Source organism: Talpa occidentalis, unplaced genomic scaffold (genome assembly GCF_014898055.3).
Source record: "Talpa occidentalis isolate TD23 unplaced genomic scaffold, MPIMG_talOcc4v2.1 talOcc4.7, whole genome shotgun sequence".
Lineage (NCBI taxonomy): Eukaryota > Metazoa > Chordata > Mammalia > Eulipotyphla > Talpidae > Talpa > Talpa occidentalis.
In genome coordinates this window covers 70425846-70451204 of record NW_023605083.1, presented here as the reverse complement: position 1 = coordinate 70451204, position 25359 = coordinate 70425846, and the positions used below count along the sequence as shown (strand labels likewise).

General features: G+C 44.3%; 1 protein-coding gene across 4 annotated transcripts in view; it reads left to right on the top strand.

Annotated features, from left to right (window-relative positions):
• CDK5RAP2 (CDK5 regulatory subunit associated protein 2) overlaps positions 1 to 25359 on the top strand; it is a 170673-nt gene that overhangs the window by 39555 nt on the left and 105759 nt on the right. For all 4 annotated transcript variants that reach the window (XM_037492736.2, XM_054689307.1, XM_037492734.2 and 1 more), the window contains 2 exons: positions 3647 to 3739; positions 9298 to 9516. In XM_037492736.2, the coding sequence (XP_037348633.1) occupies positions 3647 to 3739; positions 9298 to 9516 (312 nt within the window). The remainder of the gene's footprint in view (positions 1 to 3646; positions 3740 to 9297; positions 9517 to 25359) is intronic.

The window sequence follows — 25359 nt, the reverse complement described above, 5'->3', positions numbered from 1 at the left end:
TGTTGCCTTTGGCTCCAAGGGTGAGGGTTCCCTGCGTTCTTGTCAGAGGTACAACTATCTGTTGTGACTCTAACAGTGAGGCTTGGAGTCAGGGAGGAAAGCCCAGGTGTGTGGACTGAGGGAAGTCCAGGGGGCATTGGAAGTGGAGGGAAAGGAGGCCCAATCTAGATTAGGGTGAGTATGTGGGGAGCAAGGATTGGTACTTAGAAGAGAAGCTGTCTTAGCTGAATTTTTAAGGGTGAGTAGGAGTCACAGGGGAGGGAGGCAGAGATGAGGAGGCCGTTTTATGAAGAGGGGAGGATTTTTCACTCGGGGAGGATTTGGGTTAAGGCATTCAGTTTAGGGAAGAGCCCATAAGTGTTTGTGGAAGCAAATACAGGCTGAAGTTGTCAGAGCATTGTGTACAGAGCTTAAGTGAGGTGAGAGAAGCTGGAGAGGTTGCTAGGGTCCCATGGATGGTGAAGGGACTGTCTAGCTATTGGATGGCTCCCACCAAAAGCTTTTAAGACGGAGGGGTGTGCTACAGAGAGTGGGTTGTTGAGGGGCAGGGAATGGAGGCAAGAGCCAGTGGCTGCATTAGAACTGGTACAGCAATGGAGAATGGAGGGGCAGAGCTTATTCAAGAAATAAAATTAGAAGTAATAAAAAATGACTGAAAATTAGAATTGTTTGGGCAATTAGATAATTAGATGGACACCTTGAGAGGCGTGGGTGAGAATGATGTCTGGGTGTCTGGCTGGCATGACTGGGAATGTGGTGGTGTCTCCAGCACCTTGAGGGGTGGAGTCGATCTCCTCATCCAAGTGTAGAGGGGAAGTAAGACTGAGGCTGGGAGCACAGGGGCCATCAGAATTTCAGGGACAGGAAGAAAAAAGTACAAAGGAAACAGAAGGAATGCCTGTGAAAAGTATGGCCCTAAATGAGAAACTGGGTGTTGAAGGAGCGAAGGGAGGGCGAGGGTTTGAGTGCTGTGTTGCCAGGTGCAGCAGAGATTTGGTTCATCACACAGAAGCTACCATTTGTATGTGCGCTGGGAGCTCAGGACCAGACTGAGGCTGGAGACCTCCCATATGTAGTGACTCCAGTGGACCCATTCTGGGTGCTGGCAGCATTCAGGGTGTGGCCACAGTGGTCCTAGCTTAGCTGGGGTATAGGACGGTGTAAAGGGCAGGACTGGCCACAGTGCAGGTTTTCTGATCCCATGGAGACCGGGTAAAGGAGTCAGTCCTTAGTGGGTTTTTGCAGGTCTTTTATTGGGGTTCACCAGGCATATGGCAGGCAGGGGTGCTGGCTGCGGGGCTGGGAGGCTGGCAGACCTCCCAGCCCTCAGCAAGTCTTTACTCTATCTGGGCTCTCTGGCGTTCGTTCTGCTTCTCGGCTTCTCTTTCAGCTTCGGCTTCTACTGCTGCTGCTGCTGCTGCTGCTACTGGCGTCACCGTGACGCCACCCTTAAAAGCACAGTCTTAGCTAAGCTGAATCCCATCTACCTATTCCAGGTGTCCGCCATCAGGCATGCATTCAGGACAAGGATCCATCATCTATCCTGATGGCGGAAGGGCAGAAAAGCCTGATATTTTCTTTCCCCTACAGTCCACCCCCTCAGGGTTTTCTGCCATACAGTCTATACTTATATATACAATTTTCTAAGCAAACAAACAATGCAGCCACGGCCCACAAAAGCAAATACATCAAATATAACAAAATACAATATAACAAAATACAACAGAACACAAATAAGTCCAGGCAGGGCACCAACCTAGTGCAAAAGACAATTATTGGTACTAGCAGATGAGCCACCAAATCTGCTGGCGAAGACACTGCTCATATGAGGGAGGGGAATCACTCACGGCATCTACTATATCACACCAGGAGCCGTCAGGCTTCCTGGCCTTCTCTGGCTGTAGTCTCGGCTACAAGGCACACACAGCACCCACCCCCAGCATGCACTAGCTCTGGGATTGGCAATTTTATTCTGTTGGGGGTAACCGCCAACCCTCAGGGTTTCTGTCTGCAGTCGCTCCAACACTCGGCCTTCATAGCCACCAGTGCGACTCACAGACCCCTGCACTCAAGCCAACCCACTGCACAATCACATGGGTCGGGGATCCAAACTCTGCATTCGGCTTGGGCTCCACCCCAAGCCACATTCCCCACCCGTCCCCCAAGGACAGGTTCCTCAGCTCCTCACCCTCACTCAAGAATGAGCAGGGCATCGCCCACAGGTGATTTTACGAGACTCACAGGGCTTCAGCATACTAAGGCTGCTTAACAGCCGCTTAGGGCTTCTCAACCTAGCATCAGTACCAGCTTTTGCCTTCTTAGTTGGCTTTTCTCCTCCACCTGGCTGCTGGGCATAACAGGCTGCTTTTGGCCATCTAGGCCCACTGGCCACCCCCAGATTCCCATCTCCTGGGGTTTACAGACAAAACTATTCCACCCCCAGGGTCCCAAAACATATCAACCTGCAAGGTCCTCCGCCTTCTGGCGGGATTGTCAGTCCATCAGTCCATCAGTTCAAGTCCATTGGCCTCTCCCTGCTTCAGCAACGGCCTGCTGCCTCAGGGGTCATTGGCTGGTCCTTTCCGGTGTCGTTGGCTGGTCCTTTCCGTGTCGTTGGCTGGTCCTTTCCGGTGTCGTTGGCTGGTTCTCTCTGGCGTCTCCTTCACGCCAGGTCTCGTCCTGTAGCTCGTGGACGTTGTCCACCTTCTGTGCCGCCATGGCGCCTCCAGTGTCATCACAGGCAAACAGTCTGTTCTCCTTAGTCCCTCCAGGTCTTCGGAGGGCTCCAATACCCATCTGCATGGATCTTGCCGACTTACGCCAATTGTAAAGGGCAGGACTGGCCACAGTGCAGGTTTTCTGATCCCATGCAGACCGGGTAAAGGAGTCAGAGTCCTTAGTGGGTTTTTGCAGGTCTTTTATTGGGGTTCACCAGGCATATGGCAGGCAGGGGTGCTGGCTGGGGGGCTGGGACGCTGGCAGACATCCCAGCCCCCAGCAAGTCTTTACTCTATCTGGGCTCTCTGGCGTTCGTTCTGCTGCTTCTCGGCTTCTCTTTCAGCTTCGGCTTCTGCTGCTGCTACTGGCGTCCCCGTGACGCCGCCCTTAAAAGCACAGTCTTAGCTCAGCTGAATCCCATCTACCTATTCCAGGTGTCCGCCATCAGGCATGCATTCAGGACAAGGATCCATCATCTATCCTGATGGCGGAAGGGCAGAAAAGCCTGATATTTTCTTTACCCTACAGACGGGGTCACCAGACGGTGAGAGGTTCTGGGGATGGCCCTGCCAGTTTGTTGGGTGAATTGTCTGCATGGGCAGTAATAGTAGCACTTTGGAGGAGCTAGGCATCCTGTTTAGCACCAGTACACATGCCCTCACTAACCTCTAATGCTGTGTTGGGGAGTGCTGGCATCCTCATTTTAGAATTGAAGGAATTGAGTCTCAAAGAGATTAAGTACCCTGCCTGTAGTCATCTAGCTTCTAAATAGCCAAATTAGAAATTCCATTTTTCCAACTTTGGGTTTTTTTCTGAGTACAAAGCCCTTGATTCTAAGCATAACACAATGCAGCAGGAAAAGCAGTGGGGCTGTGCAGAGGGGCGGGCCCAGCTGTGCCCTTGTCTGAGAGTCCTTACCTTTGCCCAGGTGGAAGAACTTAACTCTGAAGTCAAAGAGCTCAATGCTGCCTTTGCTAAAGCCAGCGAGGCCCCGCAGAAAGCACAGGCCCAGAAATTCCAGGTAAGTGCTCACTTTGGTTGAGTGACTGTCTCTTTGATCCTCATTCCGGTGAGGTCAGGCCTTAGCAGCTGAAAGGAAAACCGAGTGGTTTTGGGGACTAGAATGAGCTCAGTCTAATTATAGGAAATTCTCCTTCAGCTCTGGGTGCCTCTTTAGCCCCTTCCTTAGTACCATAACGACAGTGATGACAGGTATCTGCCCTGCTAGGAGTGCCGAGTTAATTGCCAGTATAGACTGTGCAGGATGTGTGGATCTTCTCAGGGAGTCTTCACAACCCTGCGGGGGAGGCGATTATCACCTCCTTGTATTGTGGGGCTTTTCAGGCTCAGCAAGGGTGTGTGCCTTCATGGTCACATAGCAAGTGGCAGGGCCAGGATTTAAATGTAGTAATTGCTAATAGTGACAGCTGGCATTTACCAAATGCATACTGTGTGCCAAGTCCTGTGCCAAGTCCTCTCCATGGATTATCTCAGTTAATCTAGACAACCACACCGTGAAGTAGGCATTAATATCCTTGTACTGCCAAGAGATCACATAACTTACTCAGGGTCACGCAAGTGATAGTGATAGAGGTAGGATTTGACCCCAGGGCCAGTGGTGCTCCTAAGCCTGTGCTTTCACCTGTCACCTCATCCCTCCCCTCACCTGACTTCTTTAGTCCTGGCATTGATGATTTCTTCTTCCTTAGCTCTTTACTCCCACCCTCCAGATGTATTGCAAGGACTCCTGCTGGTCACCCCCTTGATCTTTACTCTCTTGCTAATTTTGATTCTGTGTTTTTAATTAACATGTTCTTCTCCTGTTTCGCGTTTCCCTATTCACTGTGTACTTACTACTATTAACTCAACGAGTCAGTAAAATTCCTTCATCTGAGTAAGTCCATGCTGTTGTAAGCTCTCCCTTCCCACCACCTCCTGCCAAGTTGTTTTTGGTTATAAGGTAAAAGTTAGAAGTTAAATCCAATTCAAAAGTATTTGATTCCTAAGATTCATATCCCATGCCTTATTTTCAATAAAGCTTTGGTTAACAATAAGAATAATTGAAGTAATTTGGTTTCAGTGATGGTGCACTGGAAGAATAGACAAATTTCTGCTTTTGGAACCTCAGACCTTCCTTCCCTACCGTTTTCACAGTGGCTGATGAAATGGAACTGAAATTATACTTTACACTGAGCAGGTTTTTTCCTTGCTAAAAAAATAACAAATTTTAGAGGCTGAATTCTTAGAAAAATCACCCCTATTCCTCATTCCTTGAGGGGGGAAAAAAAAAACCACTTTGGCAATTAACAGAGACCAGACATCCTTGCAAACGTTGTGATGTTTTACTTGTTATATTGGACCTTGAAGGAAAGAAGGGATGATGAATGTACCCAGACTTATTATGTACATTTATTAATTTTCATAGCCCTCAGCCCTAGTTGCAAGATTTTCCAAATGATCTTCGAGGTCTTGGCGTGCACAGACTTGGCCGGGTTTCTTGTCCTGCAATGTACAGAGATCAGGTGCCGGCGAGACACTGTGGTTCTGCATGTCCGGCTGGCTGCTGAGAGCGCTCCCATCATGCTGACCTGGGAGCTGCAGCACTTGCCATTCGACAGGTTGTCAGGACTTAACTCCGGCCTGACTCCAGAGCCTGTGATCTGTCCTCTGCTCTGACTGCGGGTGTGCGGGGTGCAGTGTGCCTGCCCTGTGGTGGCGGTAGCGGGTATCCAGAGTTTGTTGCATGGACCCTTGAAAATCCATTTTCTTTTACATATGGAGAGAGACCTCTTGGGATGTCCTATGATTAGAATTCATCACAGCACAGCATGAGTGAAATGGCCGAAGCTCACAGGCTATTGAACCTGATGCTAAAGAAACGGCCAGTGATATTCGAGCTCTCAGACCAGTTATCACAGTTCAGAGACATCAATTCTAGCCACTGTGTGACTCTGTGAAGGTTCAGTCTAGGCCGGCTGGTGCCACCTCCAAACTCATTTAAAAAATATATTTTCTTATTGACAGTATAGCATCATACCTTCCCCACAACCTCCATGAGGCCTGCCTATAAAAATGCACATTGTAAGAAATTTAAAAGATAGTTTAAATAATGGAAAGAGGTTGATCAAAGTCATCCATAAACTCACATCTAATGATGTTCACTATGAACACCTTGATTCTTTTAATGCATATTTATGTATATATACACATAACCTTTGAAAACTTAAATAGGAACAAAGACTCCACTAAAAAACTGCTAGAAGCTGATCAGTACAGTAAAGTGGCAGGCTATAAAATCACTGTACAAAGATCAGTTGTGTTCCTATGTGGAAACAATGAAATGGAAGAGAGAGAAATCAAGAAAACTGTCCTATTTACTGTCATATAAAAAGAACTAAATACCTAGGAATAAACTTAGCAAAGAAGGTGAAGGACCTGTATATAGTGAAAAATGTAAGATATTATTAAAAAGAAACAGAAGACCCAAAGAAATGTAAAGAGAGTCCCTGCTCATGGATTGGAAGAATCAACATTGTTCAAGTGGCCATCTTACCCAAAGTGTTATACAGATTCAATGCAAGCCTCTCAAAGTTCCAGTGACGTTCTTTAAAAGATTAGAACAAACACTATAGAAATTCATAGAGAACATGTTGAATAGCCAAAACAATCCTGACAGAAAAGAAGAGTAGAGGTGTCACACAACCAGACTTCAAGTGGTGCTACAAAACTATAGTAGTCAAAACAGTATGGGACTGGACTGAAAATAGATGCACAGATCAATGAAATAGATGAGCACAGAAATAAGCGTTTACGTGGACAGTTAATCTGTGGAGCCAAGAGTTTACCATGGAGAAAGGAAAATATATTCAGCAAATGGTGCTGGGAAAACCAGATAGCCATACAAGACAATGAAACTAGATCACCATTTCATACCATACAAAAAATTAATTAAAAATGGATCAAAGACTTGGATGTAAGGCTATAAAACTTAGAGGAAAAAAATATAGACAAAACACTCGGTGGCACTGGCTTCAGGGATGTTTTTGGGGACTCAGCTATAACAATAAGGGAAACAAAAGTCAAAATAAACAAATGGGACTACATCAAACTAAAAAGATTCTTCATAATGAAAGGAACTATCTTGAAAACAAAAAGATGCCCTCCTGAATGGAAGAAAATATTTGTACATTAAACATCTGACAAGGGACTAATAAGCCAAGATTCTTAAGTTGGGCGAAAGTTCTTCTGGCATAAAAATACAGATACCTTGGTCTGTTTTTTAAATTAATCTGTTAGCGGTGTCACACACATAGGTTCACCTTATGGAACATCTCTGATTACCTTTTGAATGGGAATAAAAGGTAATGAAATAACTGATGCTCGGGGAGCTGGATTTATTTGCCCTGCACCCACTGCTACTTTCTAGAAAGCAGCTGTGCTCATGCACCATCCCACCAGTGCCTCTGTCACTCATACTTTATGCTTCACATTTAATCTTCCCAACAACCTGGGAAATAGATGAGAATGCTTCAGAGAAGTGAACTTCTCTAAGTCACACAGCCAAAATGGTCTTTGAGCTCTGGGTCTTTTGACTTTCTCCGTTCAACTTGTCATGTATTTACACTGGGGAAGCATGCTTTGTTTAAGATTAGATTTGACCTCTAGTTTCTGACCTCTGTCTAATTGGGCCAAATGTTTGCTACCTAACTGAGAGAGCAAATTCAGATAGCAGGGTGTCGTGCAGAAAGAGGTAGAAAACAAACAAAACTCGCTAAAGGAGTTTTTCAAAGAACCATGTAAGGAAAATTGAAGATGGAAAGTATTTTTATGAAGTAAATAGAATGTATGAATTTGAATTCTTCGAGCTTGGATTTTTAAAGAGGCTTCATCCTCTTTATTTATGCGCTAATCCTGCAGAACTTTCATCACTTCATAATAACTATCATTTCATAATAACCATGTGTTTAACGAGCTCCTTACTGGTGGTCCTGTTTGTAGCCTTCCAACCCCTGCTTAACTTCACTCCTCTTATTTTAATTCTTACTGGTTTATTGGTATTAATTGGAATCTTCACTGCAGTGGGTCAGGCAGTTCTGTGCTGTGGGATGAACATAGGCACTGGAGTCATTTGAATCCCAGATTTAATCACTAATGGTCTGATGACAGATCATTTTAGCAGCCTTTATAAGCCTTTATAGAGTTCTATAAAGCCTGCTGGTCATTGTGCAGTCCTATTTCCTGGTTATTTAAATAGAGAAAGTCACGTATACGTCGTAGGTCTGGTTGAAGAAATAGAGATAGAAAGTGTGTAAAAGCTCCTTGGTTAGCTCCTCATATATTGTCAGTGCTCAGTAGAAGATAGCTATGAAAATTGTCCAGACCATTATTTGCCCAATCTTTGCTTATCTTTTGGTTCTTGAGTTTAAAAGTTAGCATGGCCCCAGGCCCCCCTTTTTTACCCCTGTGCCTTGTCACCTAGGTTTCCCACTTTTTTAAAATTTTAATGGTACATATACACAATGGAATATTACTCAGCAATCAAAAAAGATAAACACATGCAGTTTGCAGCAGCATGGATGGAGCTGGAAGGGATCATGCTCAGCGAAATAAGTCAGAAAGAAAAAGAAAAATACCAGATGGTCTCACTCATAGCAGGAATTTAGAAAACCTAAATAAGAGACCAGGAAAAAGACTAATCAATGCAAAGTAATAATCAAAATCATCAAGCAACTATAAACCAGAGACACACTATGGGGGGGGGGGGGGGGGATTAGGTAGGGGCGGGAGAAGAAGAACTAGAGTCAAAATAAGGGTGGGGGGTGCAATTGTATGGGGAATATAACCAAAATGAAAATGCATACATTGTACAAAGATGAAAAGTGATGTAAGAATTATATAAAATAAAATATTTGAAAAAAATTTTAATGGGGACTAAAACAGAAGCTTCTATAAAGCCTACTTTGAAGTTGGAATAGAGTTCCAACTCTGTCTTTGATGCTGTGTCCTGAATAATGATTGGGGAAATGTGGGGCCAGATGACTGGGCTGTGGGGTGGTGAGGGGCTAGCAGAGATATGCCCCCCATATTTACCATGCACTCTTCCTCGACAACTGAGTTGAATACCTGAAGAACTCTGACAGAACAGGTGACAGTGGCAGAGATGGATTTCCTGGAAAGGCCAAGAAGCTGGACCAGTTCTTTTGTTCCATAGTCTGGGTGTGACCTTGACAACTCAAGAATCCTTTACTTTTGAATTTTGAGCTTCACTCTATTACAAAGGACAGACAAAAAACGTTTATTTTCTCTTGAATATAACTGTATTATATATACTTTAATTTTTCTTTAAGAAAATATTTATTTTACACAGTTGGAGCCTCCCCCCTTATATTAGCATCACAACAAAACATTACTCTTATGTTATTTCAGAATCTTCCTTTTATTTGTGCTTTGGGTCTTGAGTGTTTCTTTGGTATTCTTTTTCTTTCCACTTCCCCAGCAAGATGAAAAAGGATCACAGATTTTTTTTGTTCAATGAGCTATGAAAATCAACGCATCTTCCTTTTCTCCCTCCTCTTTTAGGGGTCTGAAGATTATGAGGCTGCCCTGTTAGAAAAGGCAGCCCTTTTAGCTGAGCTGCACTCAGAAAACTTCACCAAGAGTACAGAAAACCACAAGCTGCGTAGGAATATTAAGAAGGTCACCCAGGAGCTGAGCGACTTGCAGCAGGAGAGGGAGAGGCTAGAGAAGGACCTGGAGGCGGCCCGTGGAGAGAAGAGCCGAGGAGACGGCACCATCCGCGTGAGCACCCAGTCCTCTGAGCTTGTGGGCAGTGCAATGGGCTGGGACTCTGGCTGTCTCTGGTTTTAGGAAGGTATTCATTATAGAAAAATCTAAAAAATATAAAGAAGAAAATACTTTCCTCATCATTTTATCACCCAGAAATGACCAGTCTTAACTGTTTGGTATTTTAGTTCTTTCTCTTGTGTCTGCCAGTCTGTCTCTGTCTCTCAGGGATTATTGGTCTCAAACCAATACCGGTATCAGGATGCAGTTTTGTATCCTGCATTTTAAATGCAATGTTCTTTTTTTTGGTGTGTTGCTGTGTTATAAATGTTCTGCAAAGCTGTAATTATTTTGGGTGCCCTTATCCTGTTTCATCACTTGGGTGCACTATACTTCATTTAACCGGTCTTTTATTGTAGGACATTTAGGTGGTGTTTGTTTTTTTGTTTTTTTTTTTATTGTCTTATAATGAATGCTGCAGCAAACAACCTTGTAGATAAATATTTATCCACTGATTATTCCTGATAGAGGTAAAATTTCTTCATTAAAGGAGATGACTATTTCTATGGCTATTTTATAGATAAACTCAAATTATTCTAACATTATACCCTGCTTCCCTACACGAGAGTCATTTTTTTTTTTTAAGACTATTAAGCATTGGGTATTAGCATTTAAAGGATTTTCTCTGGATTGATTGGCAAAAAATAATTTCTCTTTTAGATTTTATAGTGTATTTAACTTAAGTGTTCAGTGTCTTGAGAGGCACACAGATTGTAGCCTTGGTGTCGTCAGGCAGGACGAATTCTGAGTGGGAGGGCTTGTTGGTGCTCAGTGGCTGAGCTGGGGTTGAATTGATTACTTGCGAGGAGCTGGGGCGGCTGGGCGTTAGAGTAGAGGGTGAAGAGAGTCCCTAGGGCCAGAAGTAGGGTCTGTGAGGGTTGCAGTGGGCAGGGTCAAGTTTTGACTCTGCATCAAGAATGCCCCAGACAGCATCTGTAGCTTGAAATCCTAATGCTGACACTGATAAGAGAATGGAAACACACATGCTTTATATTTTTAACCAAAATCTTAACGAACATTAAGGGAGCAATAATGAAAATTGAGAACAGTAAGAAAATGCCATTTATAATTCCATCATCCTTATGCGGGACATCATTCTGTTTTTCAGCGTCAGCCTTCAGATCTGGTGCAGCCGAGCTTCCGTATAGTCGGGTGCTTGCCCTGTGTTCTTTGACCGCTTGGTCTGTCTGATCAGGCTATGTGGGCTTCTGAGTGAGCTGTTGAATGCTGCATATTCTTCATCGGATAGGTTTCATAGGCATTAGTTCATCATTTCCTCCCTGTTAGACATTTGACTGTTTAAATAATGCTGTTGTGAACATTATTGGGCATAAAGGTGTTTTCTCTTGAAATCCCAGGGTTAGATGCTAAGGAGTGAGATTATCGACTCAGATGGTGGAAACATTTTATAGTAGTTAATCATGCTGCCAAATTATTTGTCGAATGGACTGGCCCAATTTGTGCTACCACCAATAGTATTGGGGATACATGTTATATTACCTGTTATTTAAAGGCCAGTTTCCCATATTTATTCAATATTATTGAACACCAGGCATACCTGGTTTAGATGCTAATAGAAATGCAAGGCATGACCTCTGAATGTTTTATTTTTTTCTAAGGGAGATGAAAAAATTATATCTGACAAAATACAAAAATTAAAATCCAGAGCTAATCAGTGCAACTTGCATAGTGCAAAGAGATCCTTGTGGATGGAGTGATCATGGAAACCTTCTAGGAAGAGATGACCCTTAAGTTGAAAGGGAAGAGTAAGACTTGAGTAGTGTGCCTTTATGGATGAGGTAAGGAATGCCTGGCTAGGGGGTCTTTTCACATAGGTGCAGTTTTCATAGCTAGTTCTCATATCCTCCCCTGTTAAATTCTTAAAATTTATAATAGTTTGTCTCCTCCATCTCTACTGTCATTAGAGTGATATTCATTCAGTTGATGGGGTGGTAGGAGAATGCACACACACACACACACCTATATTATATACATATGTAATATGTAACTAAAAATTATAATTTTCTCTTGGTGGCATTTGATGTGACTACACAACAGCCCATCATAGCTGTGCTCAAACTTGCTTACCAACTCCTCTATCATCACACATCATTGGCCTCATAATTTACTTCTTCATGCAAACCCTGGGGCTTCTAAAACAGTTTTGGGTGACTGTTGTTAAAAAGATATATCCCTGTATAACAGGGACACATCTTCATAAGGAAGCAAAGAGTGTCTGGCAAGGCATGGGGTGGGGGATGCGGTGGAGAGAGGCAGGGCCTAGGTGGGGTGTACTGTGGGTGGAGTTTTTGGCCAGTGACAGTAACCTGGTCTGAACTCATAGGCAAAAAGGGGATTTTATTGCCCGTGTAACCAAACTGCTAGAAGGACGGGTGACTGAAATTCTGCCAGGACCGAGTCTCTGTCCCTCAGGAAGCCAGCCTCTCCTTCTTGATCCACTTCCTTCAGTTCAACGTGTTTGGCCCTGTGGGATCCCATCTTCCCAGTTAATTACTTAAGGAAGGAGAGCTCTCCACACAACTGCCCTGCTGTCTCCTGTCAGGGCAGTCAGAGGGGTGAGGTCCTAGAGGCTCAGCTGATGTCACGTGCCTATTCATCGTGTGCGTGTGTGTATGCGTGTGTGTTTGTAGTCTGCGGAAGCTTCCTCTAGAGCCAAATGTTCACGTGTTTGTAGGGGGTTCATCAGTTACCCAGCGAAAGTGCTGTTTTGATTGAAGATACTAAGCGGTTAGAACAACTGTGCTCACTCAAGTACCCGCCACAGCGAGCATGGCCTGTGACTCCAAGCTTGCTGGGTCTCTTCTGACTGCTCTTCTGCCTGGGTCATCCTTTTGTTTTGACTGCTCCTCTGCCTGTGTCCCCCATGTTCTGACATGATGATTTGAGCATGGTTTCTTTCTTTTTGCATATGGATTGCATGCAATGCTGTCTACTTATCTTCTGATTATATGGTGAGAATTTGACTGTGTTGTCCCTTTAATATGAGTTTTATACTAGATCTTGGGGACACTGGACACTGGCTTGTTCACAGCCCGTGAAAGGTGATGTGCAGTGTTTTTGCCTTCTGGTACTAGGGGGAAAGCAGAGGTCAGCAGGCCCCGCTGACCTTGCACATCTCATCAGCTGTCCTGAAACCAAGTTCCTGAATGAGCTGGGGCTCCCACTCTCCAGCTGCCACTGCCATTGCTTTTGGATTGATTAAAACAAACAAAACCCCAGGCCTTTCAGTGGCCTCTCTCCACCCCTGGCAAAGAACAGGCATTGTTCATCTGTTGAGCAAGCACCTCTGAAAACTTTGTGCAGCCTCTCCAGTAGGCACAGGACGAGTCCCTGCAAGATGTGAACAAAGTGGCTCAGAAACACAGAGAAAGGAAGTGACTTACAGGAACAAAGAAGCCTCCTGGAGAAAAATAACTTTTGAACTGGTTCTGCAGTTTCAGTCATAGGTTAATACAGATTGGCAAGGGAGAGATTGGTTATGTATGGGACTTGGGGTAGGGGAGGTACTGAGGTGTGAGAAAGTACCAGGTTTTGGGAGAAGACGATGTTAGAGCTGCAATGAATGGAAGTTGATTTGTGGACGGCTTTGGATGCACACTTATGGAGTGTGAACTTGACCTACAGGCAGTGGGACCTTTGTGGTGGAGCAGTTAAACAGAGGATTGATAGGCTGACATGTGCAGTTTAGGAAAACTCATATGATGGGTGTCTGGATAATGAATTTCCAGGAGACAAAATGAGAAGAGATTGGTGATCCGTGAATCAGGCTCTGAGAGCTCAGGGACGTAGAGGGTTAAGAAGGAACCTGTTCCTCAGTGATGGGGTGCCCAGGTATGGTGTCCAGGGCTTTCTTGGTACAGAGTCAAAACTTCATCCACCAGGGCTCTTACGTAATCACCACTTTCTCAAACGTCACTGCATCCCACAGGTAGGATAAAAATACATTGTTAAGAAAATGCGTTCAAAGCACACTTCTTGTTCTTAGCCTATATCAGCACAATCTTCGATACCCTCTTTGGTAGCGAATTAAAGCAGGTGAGATCTCTAAGGTGTATTTTGTGCTTTACAGTTTATGAAAAGACTGCCTGTTTCTCACTTGATGCTCACAGACCTCTGATGCGCATAGAATGTTACTTCTACTTTACAGATCAATTGGAGCCTCTGAATTTAAATAGCTTGACCTTGGTCACATGGAAGGGGATGTGTGTGTGCTGTGGATCCACCTGCAGACCCCTGATTGTTGGGCTCTGCCTGCGATTCTGTGCGGTGGCTGTGCCAGCCGTCAGCAGTTATGTTAGGAACTCTTCTTTTGGCAGAAAGGAAGATTAATACCTTTTCAATTTTTCAGCAGACCAGAAAAGTACATTCTCAAGACCACCCAGCCTGAAGGATTCTGATTACTTGACGCTTTCAAAGTTGTAATTTACTCTTTTCTGTGTTTCAAAAAATATTTTTAGGGTTTTTTTCAGAGGAAAGTCATACAAGTAAGTGGGATTAAAAGTGAAGTTGGAAGGGTCAAGGGAAAATAAGGGTGAGTAATAAAATGGAAGTAATAAAATGGAAGTGAGCAAGGAAGCAGAAGTGCATGTTGTTAGCCAGTCACAGGACTAAAGAGGGTGACTTAAAATTCAGCTGGTAGCTCCTGGCAGCGAAAGTAAAAAGGGAAATGCAGATAGAAGGTCTCCAATGTCTGTAAGATGAACATGTTAAGATAAAAGGCCAGCTTTTGCCGACACTGAGGCCTGAGGGAAGTCTGGCCTCTGGTGGGTTTTTATAAAGAGTTCTCTGAACAGTGTGCTGTCTCCCACAATACCCCATTCAATAAAAGCAATTTTGCACAGGGCCAGATCAATGTCATCCAAGTTGGTGAGCTTGTAAAGTATTAAGGTCCTCACTCCCTGGGACTCTGTTGAGCTGCTTCTCATTACTCTCTTTTCTTGGACAAGGACTATAGAATCAGTGGGAAAACGCCATAGTGCTGTCTGTGAGGGTCCTCCTTCGCAGCCTTGCTGTGGTCCCCTAGCAGTAACACTGCTTTTCACAGCATTCCCCGAATTCTTTCTGATGGCAAGCCAACCAGTTTTCTTTGGGATGTGATCAAACCATCCTTTGCTCGTGCCAAGACCATTTATTGCTGTCTTATTTGTGCCCGCTCTTAAGCATTTCGGAGGGAGACAATGCCCTTCTGGAAATGTGGCTTGGATCGGAAGCCTGTGAATTCACCGAGTCTGATCTCGCATGAACACTGAGAAGTTTGGCCACGACTGTCAGTTCATCATGTTTGTTTTAATTGCCTGTGATTGCAGTGACCTCATGCAATCACAGTAGGCGCACAGTTTGCTGTGATCTGTACTCTGTTCGTTTGCTTAGTCAAGGGGCATTTAGTGCAAGTTGCAGCGGTGCAGCTGCTGTGGGTTGGCGCTGGCCAGTTCAAGCTTTGGGTTCCACTCTGGGAGTCTTTACAGCAAGCAGGTCAAAAAGTGAGGGTCTCAGATAGATCCCTTTGTCCTATTACACCTCCTTGCCACCAGAGGGACCCATGTCCTTTCAAGGAAATTAAGGAGGCCTTTGCAAAAACCAAACCAAATCTCCCAGTATCCCCAGGTCTGTGTCTTAACTGATGTTTGAAGGGTCCTGGCTGCTGGGGTTGTCACGGGAGTGCTGCTTGGCTTCTCTCGTCCTTGCCCTCATACTCTGACTCCGCTACCTGTTGGGCTGCAGAGACGTAGGCTCTCCTGCTTGTGTGTGTTTTCTGAAAGTTGATAGAGAGTAGGAAATATTTCAGGTTTGCCATCTGGTTCAGGTGTTGTGTGTGCTCCTGTTGGTGGTGGGGGAGAGGAACAGGTCAGTCTTTTTCTTCTCCTTGATAAGCCACATATATTAGATATTGGTTTAGCCCTATTCCCCAGCTGTCTCACGATGCTCTCATCTGTTACGAGGCCTGTCATCTGCTGCTGTGACAAGTGTGTGCTGCAGTACCTGGGCACTCGACGTGTGGGGATGTGCTGGCTAAAGCCCAAAAATCTAATTAAACTTGTACCTGTCACCCAGCTGGCTAATCCCGTGTGTTTTGACAGGAGCGGGTTTAATTTCAGGGTAGTTCAGCCTGAACCCCTCTAGTTCTCACATACATTTGTTGATGGATAGCTCTAAATGAGATTGTGACAGCGTTCAGAACATCTCTTGGTGAACTGTAATCAAAACATGGCATTTGGAGACGGTGTCTGTAGGCTGGTTGGTCAGGGCTGAGATCACAGACTTGGGTGAGGTGGTTTTTACCAAGGCTCAAAGCCACCCCCCTTTTTTTTTCAAAGTGAGCTTTAATCGACACATGAATTATATTAGTTCCAGGTGTACAGTGATTCCATATTTGTGGCAACATGATCACCAATTGAGTCTAGATAACGTCCATCTCCATACATAGTATTAAAAAGAACTTTTTTTTCTTGGAAGTTTGGAGTACTTTTAAGATCTGCTCTTTTGGGCCTCCCTGGTGGCCTTGGGGTTAAGTCTCAGCACTACCACGGCTACAGCCTGAGTTTGATCCCCAGCCAGGGAGCTAACCCACATAGGGTGCAGCAGACCTCTCCCGTCTCGCCCGCTGCTCCCCTCAGCAGTGTATTTTAGTTCATCCATCTGTTCTGCTCCCCACTCTGTCTCTGGTGAATCCTCTCACCTTCCCTAGCACCTCTGGCCTACACCCCAGTTCTTCTGTGTGCCAAAAAAAACAACAACAGAAAAATCTGCTTTCTTAGCAACTCTCAAGTGGGCAATCTACTGTTCTTACCTGCTGTTTGCTGTAGTACCTCACAGCCCCTGTGACTTATTTTATAACTGGAAGTTTGTACTTTTTGACCTCCCTCACCCATTTTGCCTACCCCTCCCCCCTTGCCTTTTCTTTTGTTTCAATCAGGTGCAGAGATTCTGAATTGGTAACCTGATAGGATAATACAAAGTTTAAATGACCTGTGTTGGATGAGGTTCCATCTTTGCAAATTCTAGTTTCTCATAAGATTGAAGGACTGCATAGACTTTGGAGTCAAAAACTGGGTTTGAATCCTGCTTCTATCACTTGCTGCCTGTTGGACAGTGGTGCAGCACCAAGCACACTGTGGAGTCCCATTCCAGATCCGGAAAACAGATGAGTTGTAAGGATTATATGAGAAGGGTGTAGCACGTAGCATAAAACCTGGCACGTCACAAAAGATCAATATGTTACAGTCATTTTGATACTGTCACTGTAGCCTTAGGAGCTAGAAACAGCAATTTTCTTAAGTGTCTTTGAAATAGTGGAAACGGTGATACTTGGATTAGAATATCAGTCTTAGGTGCTTAGCCTCTAAGCCAGTTACTTAACCTCTAAACTGCAGTTTTCTCCCCTAATATGGGGTTGATTATGTCTATTTTAGCATTGAATCAGTGAGGAATAAAATTTAATGCATGAGAAAATGCCTGCTGTGGTTCCGGACACACATTGGTAGGTACTCAGATCCCTTTTTTTTCCTTCCTGTTTTCCTGCTTTTAATTGTGTGGCAGGTGCTGACTCAGGGCTTTGAATGACAAACCACTGCCTTCTAGAACCTCACGGAGGTTGTTGCCTAATAAACATGATCTGCCCTTTTACCAGTCAAGTCAACAATGCTGTTAATTTCTTCTTTGATCAACACTTGCATCTCCTCCGAAGAAAGTGCTCGTCTCTTTCTTTCCAGCTGATCGATCTCTCTAGGAAGGGAGTCAGAACCCTTTTAGAGTGACAGGATCTGGAATGTCTCTGGCTTACACACAGGGCTGCTGGGAAAGATGGCTTCAAAGGCTTGTCCCACCACTTTTCACATGGCATGCCGTAGACTCTCTGGGGCATAAACCAAGAGATTTTCCCCTTCCTCTGGTTCTTACTTTAAAATATCTGTGCCAGGCTCTGTCCTGGGTACTGGGGATAGGAGAGTAGAGGATTGACTCAGATCCAGCAGTCTCTACAGGAACCTGATAGAGAAATGGAATAGAAATGAGGATAAAAATCTCATTAAAGTGCAGCATGATAAATGCTGACAGAGAGATGGACCCTCTGCTCTGGGAGGCAGAGAAGGTGACTGTGCTAAGAAGAGGAGGGCTTCTTGGAGGAGGTGACTTTGAGCTGAAGATAGATCGTGGTTTGTCTTGGTTTCCGGTGATGAGAATGCATTTCTGATGGAGGCAAGGCCTGTGCAAGGGTTTGGGAGGGGCGCAACTGAGCATGGTACAGGGGAAAGGTGAGTGGGGTCTGAGGGAAGGGTGGTATGTTCTGGTGCTTCCTTCAGGTGGAGTTTAGAGAGTGTGGAGCTTCACTTAGGGCCTAACAGCTGGGCCTTGACCTCTGCCCAGTCTGAGCTCCACTCCTTTGTGCATTCTTCCTTGACTTGCTAATGAAAACAACACTGGGCTGCTTGCTCAGAGCATCTGCAGTCTTCACAGCTGGCTCCACACCGTACCACAGTTGCTGGTTAGTTTCTGTGGCAGGGACTGACGCATTTCCCTGCTTTCCCTTTATTTATTCATTTTAAAACATCCTTTCTTTCTTTGTTCAAATGAACTCTTCTGGAACAAAACCAGAACAGTGGAGCTGCTCAGGGTGAAGTGAGGTTGGGGCAGGGGGGGTCTGGACCCCTTCCTCCACATCCTGCCTCTGCCACAGGCTCCATGAGCAGAGACTCCACAGATGTGGCTCGCACGTCACTGTCTCATACTAACTCCGGAAATACTCCTTCCATCGTTGAGTTTCTATACCTCATTAAGATGTTGGAGAAGTTTTCTTTGTATATTTAAAGGTAACCACTGAGCACTTTGACAAGCTTTCTCACAGTGAAACCTGATAAGGTGGAAATTTGATGGATGAGAACCTTCTCATTCTCCATCTGGCCAGAGATAAAACAAACTAGCTGACTGGAGGAGGACATGCGAGGGCCGGGCTTTTCATTTCAAATGTGATTCTAAGATTATGGGGATATTTTATTTTTCAAATGATCCACGATTTTTTTAATTTTATCAGCCAGTCTGCTCTGAGAGAGCCCTGATAGCAGAGGTAGTGCTCAGCTCAGTGCGGGGTCCCAGTGTACCCGCGGCTCTTAAAGGAAAGTTGCCTGTGAGGGTGAGAGAGCTCCCCGCTGTGCGATGTGCAGTGCTCGCTTTAACGCAAGGGGCTCATCTGCCATGGGAGAGGGGCTTTCAGACTTTGTCCCCTTCTTCCTTTGTTCCTAAGAAATAATGCAGGTGCACCCAAGGGGGCGCTGCAGCTTCCTTAGGATGCTGAGTTCTCCCATTGAAGTCAAAGACAAATTCTCAAGCTTTCCCCCCAAGCCGGCTGAGTCTGTTTCTGGAGGAAGTCCCTGTAGTTAGGTGAGACTGGTAGCCAGCCAGGCTTGGGCATCTCTCAGTTTGCAAAGAACACATGCAGACTTGATTTTAATCTTGATTCCATCATGTTTTATTTCTGTTGAGTTGTTTGAGCTCCTTGACCTTGTTTCCTGATTGATAAAATAGGCATATTTGAGTATATGCTTTGTAGGGTTGTTGTGAGAGTTGAGTAAGGTGATATGTGTGGTGTGCCCAGCTCTCATAAGTGCCCTAGAGGTTTGTAGAAAAAAGTGACAGGGAGTGTTTGGAAGGATGGTTGCTGAGGGCCAGAGTAATCAGGGAGGGCTTGGTGGAAGAGGTGGCCCTTGGATTGACCTTGCAAAATATGCATGCTGTCTCCAGGCAGAATTGTGGGGATTTATCTATTTTTTTCTGGCTGGAGGGGACTGGGTGGAATACGGGCAGAGAACCTGAAGAGTTGTTACTGGAATGTTTGCAAGGGATAATGCTAAAATCCTGATGCCCACTTTCAGGAGCTTTAAATGACTGTTTTAACATAGCTTCTTTGTGAAGGTAACTCAGTCACTGAAGGGTTCTGGGCAGAGCTGTTAGGATTGTGCATGTGATTTGGTGGGTGAACCCAGAGGTGGGAAGATTAGTGAGGAAGCTGTTGTAGTCGAGAGCTAAGATCTGAAGAAGGCAGGGGCAGTTGGACAGAGGGGTGGAAGAGCTGAGTGTGCAAGAATGCCTGCTTTTCTCTTCTCTCCCAGTGCTTCAGGTCCTACCTGTCATTCCTAATAACCCATATGAAAGTGTGGGTAACAAGCTGACTAATGGGAGACTGGACTATGCCTGGGGCTCATGCCCCGTGTAGGGTCACAGTCCCGTAAGGCATCCAAGTTTCAGAGTTGTCTTCTTCTTGCAGATCAAGCCAGGCCTGGCCCTTGGTGGGCAGGCCGACTTCCTCATTACCTCCTGGGTCTTCTTTTTCTACTTCTGCCTTCACTTGAGTAAGAGGACTCAGATGGCTCCCTTAAACCCTCCCACTCAAAAAAAGCATATTCCTCCCACATACACACAAAAAACAAACAAATCTCAGTTTTATCAGAATGCCCTGTGTTGTGTATAAAAATGTCTGAGGCTTGTACTTTGCTTCCCGGTATCACCTTTGTTGACAACTCTGGGAGTAATGAGAGTGGGTGGCAGACCAGGGTTTGGGGAAACTTGGCCATGGAAAAGCACCCCATCCTTATTTTTCACCTCATGTGCTTTGGAAGGAGAGAACAGGCTGTGCCTTCAGGCCTGCATTACCTGTTGGATGACAAGGTGTGAGAGGATGGGGAAGGGCTCACTGACCTCTGGCAGGCTGGATAGTGGTGCTGTGACCACGTAAGGAAACCCAGGAGTAGAGACCAGCCTGGCTGATGCCTGGGGAGAGAGGGAGGGACCCTGTCACTGCCATTACACTTGCTGCAGTGCTTGGCGCCCATCCTGTGCTTTCTCATGTCACCCTCCAGGCCTCGGTGTCTGTGTTATTGTTCTCTCCACCTCCTGGGAAGGAAGCACTAAAGATTTGTTAAGTGTCTGTGGCCACCCAGCCAGTCAGCAGTAGGGCCGGGCCTCAAGGCTAGGTCTGCCTGTCTTCACCGCCCAGGAATATGAAGGAGGTTTGGGGAAACCACTGAAGATTATCAATTTTCAGTTCTGATTGTTTTGCTCAGGCAAGACAGGCCATCTCCATGCCTCCCCCAAACATTTATTGTAACTCTACTGGGGCCAACCACATGACCTGCTGCCGGTCGTCATGTTGTCATGGCAGCTGCTGCTCCTCAAGGCCACCTCAGCACACGCTCCCCTCCCTGCGGTAACGCTTTTACTCTGAACCTTCTCTGACGGCTCTTCCTAGGACGCCCGAGATCCCTGACCCTGCCCTGTTCATTAGCAGGAGGGCCTCAGTCTCAGGCTGAATGTTCCATCAACTCTGAGTCCATGAGCAACTCTAAAATTACCTTGGGGGTTAGAATTACTGCCTAGGGAGAGCCCGTGTGTTGGAGTGGATTTTCACTTTAATTGGTCTTAATAGTGCAGTTGAGTGGAAAGAGCATGGAATTCAGGCTCATACTGGTGGGTTTGCATTTCAGCAGCAGAACTTCCTTGTTGTATGCTTTGTGAAGATTCCTCAGCCTCTGTGAGACTTAATGCACTTAGCACATAGCCAGGTGTTAGCGTCAGAGATGTTGATGTGAGAAAGCACTTGGCTCACAGTGAGTGCGCAGTGAATAATCATTGCTAGTAATGTTAAGAAATAAAGTCTTTGATCTGACTTTCCTCAAGACCCTGATTTGGGCTGAGGGCTGCTACCCCTCACCCCAAATGTATACACATACAAATTTGTGTAGGAATTTGCATAGGATTCCATGGGTCCATGTACTGAACCTCAAGTTAAGAACCCCTAATCTTGAAGATTGACAAAATGTCCTGGTGTCATTTTCATGTTGTCAGCTCTGTCAGGTTGGGGGACATGTGGGAGAAATATGACACATTGCTCATGTCTTTGGAAGAACGTGTGAGAAGTTCTTTTTTTTTTTTAAAGTTTTTTTTATTTATGCATACAAGAACTGGGGTGTAGGCCAGAGGCTCCAGGGGTGAGAGGATTCACCAGAGACAGAGTGGGGAGCGGAACAGCTGGATCTACCGAAATACATTGCTGAGGGGAGCAGCGGTTGAGACAGGAGAGGTCTGCAGCACCATGTGGGTCAGCTATCTGGCTGGGGATTGAATTCAGGCTGCAGTGGCTGGCAATGGCTATATAGCACTGAGACTTTAACCCCTGTACCAGGGGAGGCCCCATGTGAGAAATTCTTAACCTGGGTAGTTGAATTAAAACTCCATAAGCAATGGGAGTGGAGAATAGTATAAGTTATTGCTGAAACACACACACACACACACACACACACACACATACAGCACACACAAACACACGCCAGGCATGAGAGTCTGGGGTAGGTGTGTGTACAGAGGTGGACTGATGTGGGAGATAGTGAAGTGGGCCTCTAGTCACTGCGTTGTGCTCATCGTGCACTCCTTCCTCAACATGCTCTGCCAGGATGGCACATGCATTTCCTGGGACTTAGAGATGCATCAAAATGACTTCACAGAACGTTTTTGTGGCTGGTTCTTACCGTTAGTGTGTGACTGATGACTGTTACATGGGTTGGGATCTTTGTATTTGTGCAAATGTTATCACTAATGTTACATCAGTAAAACAGTCAGCTAAAAATATTTAGAAACTCAGTGGCAATCAGAGCAATGCAAATTCATACTCTGGTGTGAAGAGCCATTTCATACCAGTTCAATTAGAAAAAATGAAAGGAAGTACTGGTGCCAGGGAGGATGACATGGGGGAACAAAAACTTGGACTTTGTTGATGGTATTTTAGCCAGTATCATTTTGGAAGAAAGTTTGTCGGTTTGTAGGAAGAATCCTCAAAACATGCTTCTCCTTTGACCCAGTTATCTCTTGCTTAGGAATTTAGTCTATGGAAGCAAATCAAAAGTTAGAAAGTGAATCCTGTTCTCTTTGCTGTAATATCTGTAAGAGCAGCTGGTTGGAGATCTCAGAGATATAGGGAAGTGAATTATGATCTGCTCCTTAAAATGGGTAAATATGAAGGTTTTGTGTATCTGTCATTAAGCATCTCTTAGGGGCCTTGTTTTAGATTTCCCTTACCAAGAGGGTGAGGGACACCCCGTTATAAACACCATGTTGCTCCTCTGAAGACTTTTCTCATCTCTACTCAATTAAAAATAAAAAGCAAAAAAGTGATTTTCTTGACTTTATTCGCTTAGACTTGTTTTGATTTTTCGTTGTGTGTGTGTGTGTGTGTGTGTGTGTCATCATTATTTAGTTGGCCTCTACTTTTGTAGGAGTAAGTAGAGAAAATTGGGAAAAAACCCAAACTGAAGTTAAAGCTGTACAGATATTTGTTTGCAGATGGGCAGGGACTGGAAGGGATGTCTGCAGCTGTAGGCCCGACTTCTTGTGGGAGAGTGCTTTACTTTTTAACTTTAGAATTCTATTAATGTTGCTTTAGTAATATTTTTGTAATTAAAAAGAATCTTCTTTTCTCCCCCTAGTATTGCACTTTTATTTACTGACATTTACATTTCATGATAGGTTCTTGGTCCAGTTGTTTTGGATTAACAGTTTAGGGCAATCTTACCGTCATCTGTTTGCTCAAGAAAAAAAATGAATATTTCATTTTTAAAGGGTTTCTGTGCTTTAAAATTTTTATTTTAAAAATTTAGAAAGAAATAATATAATTAAAAAAAATTCAAGTCATGTGTTTTGGTATTTCTTCCTGGTTTCTCATCAGTGCTTCTTAAAAAAACTGCTAATTTTGAAAAAGGAGAGTGAATAATGAGTGTGTTGAGCTTTGTATGTACCACCCACCTTTGTGGTCATCAACTCATGGACGCCTTGTTCCACCTAGCACCAGCCCCCCCACCCCCCCACCCCACCCCAGCTCCCTCTCCCATTGAATTTTAACACATTATTTCACTTTTTCAGTATGTTTTAAAAAATACATTTCACTTTTTCAAAAAGGTTAGTAATATTCTAAAATTGCCAAATAGTTAATATTTAGATTTCCCTGATTGTCTAATTTATTTATTTTTGATTCCACATTGTTTTTATTATTTTCTTTTTTTAAAATAAATTTTATTTTTATATTCCCCATACAATTGCAACCCCCTTATTTTGACCCCAATCCCTCCCCTCCCCCCCACCCCCCATAGAGTGTCTCTGGTTCATAGTTGCTTGTTGATTTTGATTTTCACTTTCTTATAGTTACTCATTTTCCTGGTCCCTTATTTAAGTTTTCTAGATTCCTGCTATGAGTGAGACCATCCGGTATTTTTCTTTTTCTTTCTGGCTTATTTCTCTGAGCATGATCCCTTCCAGTGCCATCCATGTTGCTGTAAATTGCATGTGTTTATCTTTTTTGAATGCTGAGTAATATTCCATGGTGTATATGTACCACATCTTCTTGATCCAGTCATCTATTTTTGGGCATTTGGGTTGTTTCCAAAGCTTAGCTATTGTAAACAGTGCTGCTATAAACATTGATGTTTCTGTGTCCTTTGGGTAAATGCCTAGGAGTGGAATTACTGGATCATATGGAAGCTCTATGTTTAGTAGGTCCAGAAATCTCCACACAGCTCTCCATAGTGGTTGGACCAGTTTGCACTCCCACCAACAGTGCAGAAGAGTTCCTTTTTCTCCACATCCTCGCCAACATTTGTTGTTGCTAGTTTTTTTAATATGTGCCATTCTCACTGGTGTAAGATGGTATCTCATGGTAGTTTTGATTTGCATTTCCCTGATTACAAGTGATGTTGAACATTTTTTCATATGCCTGTTGGCCATTTGCATTTCCTCTTCAGAGAAGTTTCTTTTTAGCTCTTCTGCCCATTTTTCGACAGGATTTTTTGTTGTTGTTGTTGAGTCTCATCAGCTCTTTGCAGATTTTTTTTTTTTATTAGATAATAAATTTTATTGTTATATTCCCCATACAATTGCAGCCCCCCCATTCTGACCCCAATCCCTCCCCTCCCGCCCCCGCCCCCCTAAAAGTGTCTCTGGTTCATAGTTTTTTGCTGATTTTGATTTTCACTTTCTTATAGTTATTCATTTTCCTGGTCCCTTATTTAAGTTTTCTAGATTCCTGCTATGAGTGAGACCATCCGGTATTTTTCTTTTTCTTTCTGGCTTATTTCGCTGAGCATGATCCCTTCCAGCGCCATCCATGTTGCTGCAAATTGCATGTGTTTATCTTTTTTGAATGCTGAGTAATATTCCATGGTATATATGTACCACATCTTCTTGATCCAGTCATCTATTTTTGGGCATTTGGGTTGTTTCCAAAGCTTAGCTATTGTAAACAGTGCTGCTATAAACATAGGGGTGCAGGTGTTCTTTGGAATTGATGTTTCTGTGTCCTTTGGGTAAATACCTAGGAGTGGAATTGCTGGATCATATGGAAGCTCTATGTTTAGTAGGTCCAGAAATCTCCACACAGCTTTCCACAGTGGTTGGACCAGTTTGCACTCCCACCAACAGTGCAGAAGAGTTCCTTTTTCTCCACACCCTCGCCAACATTTGTTGTTGCTAGTTTTTTTAATATGTGCCATTCTTACTGGTGTAAGATGGTATCTCATGGTAGTTTTGATTTGCATTTCCCTGATGACAAGTGATGTTGAACATTTTTTCATATGCCTGTTAGCCATTTGCATTTCCTCTTCAGAGAAGTTTCTTTTTAGCTCTTCTGCCCATTTTTTGACTGGATTATTTTCTTTGTTGTTGTTGAGTCTCATCAGCTCTTTGCAGATTTTTGTGATTAGTCCTTTATCACCAAAAACCCCAAATAGCCAAAGCTCTCCTGAAAAA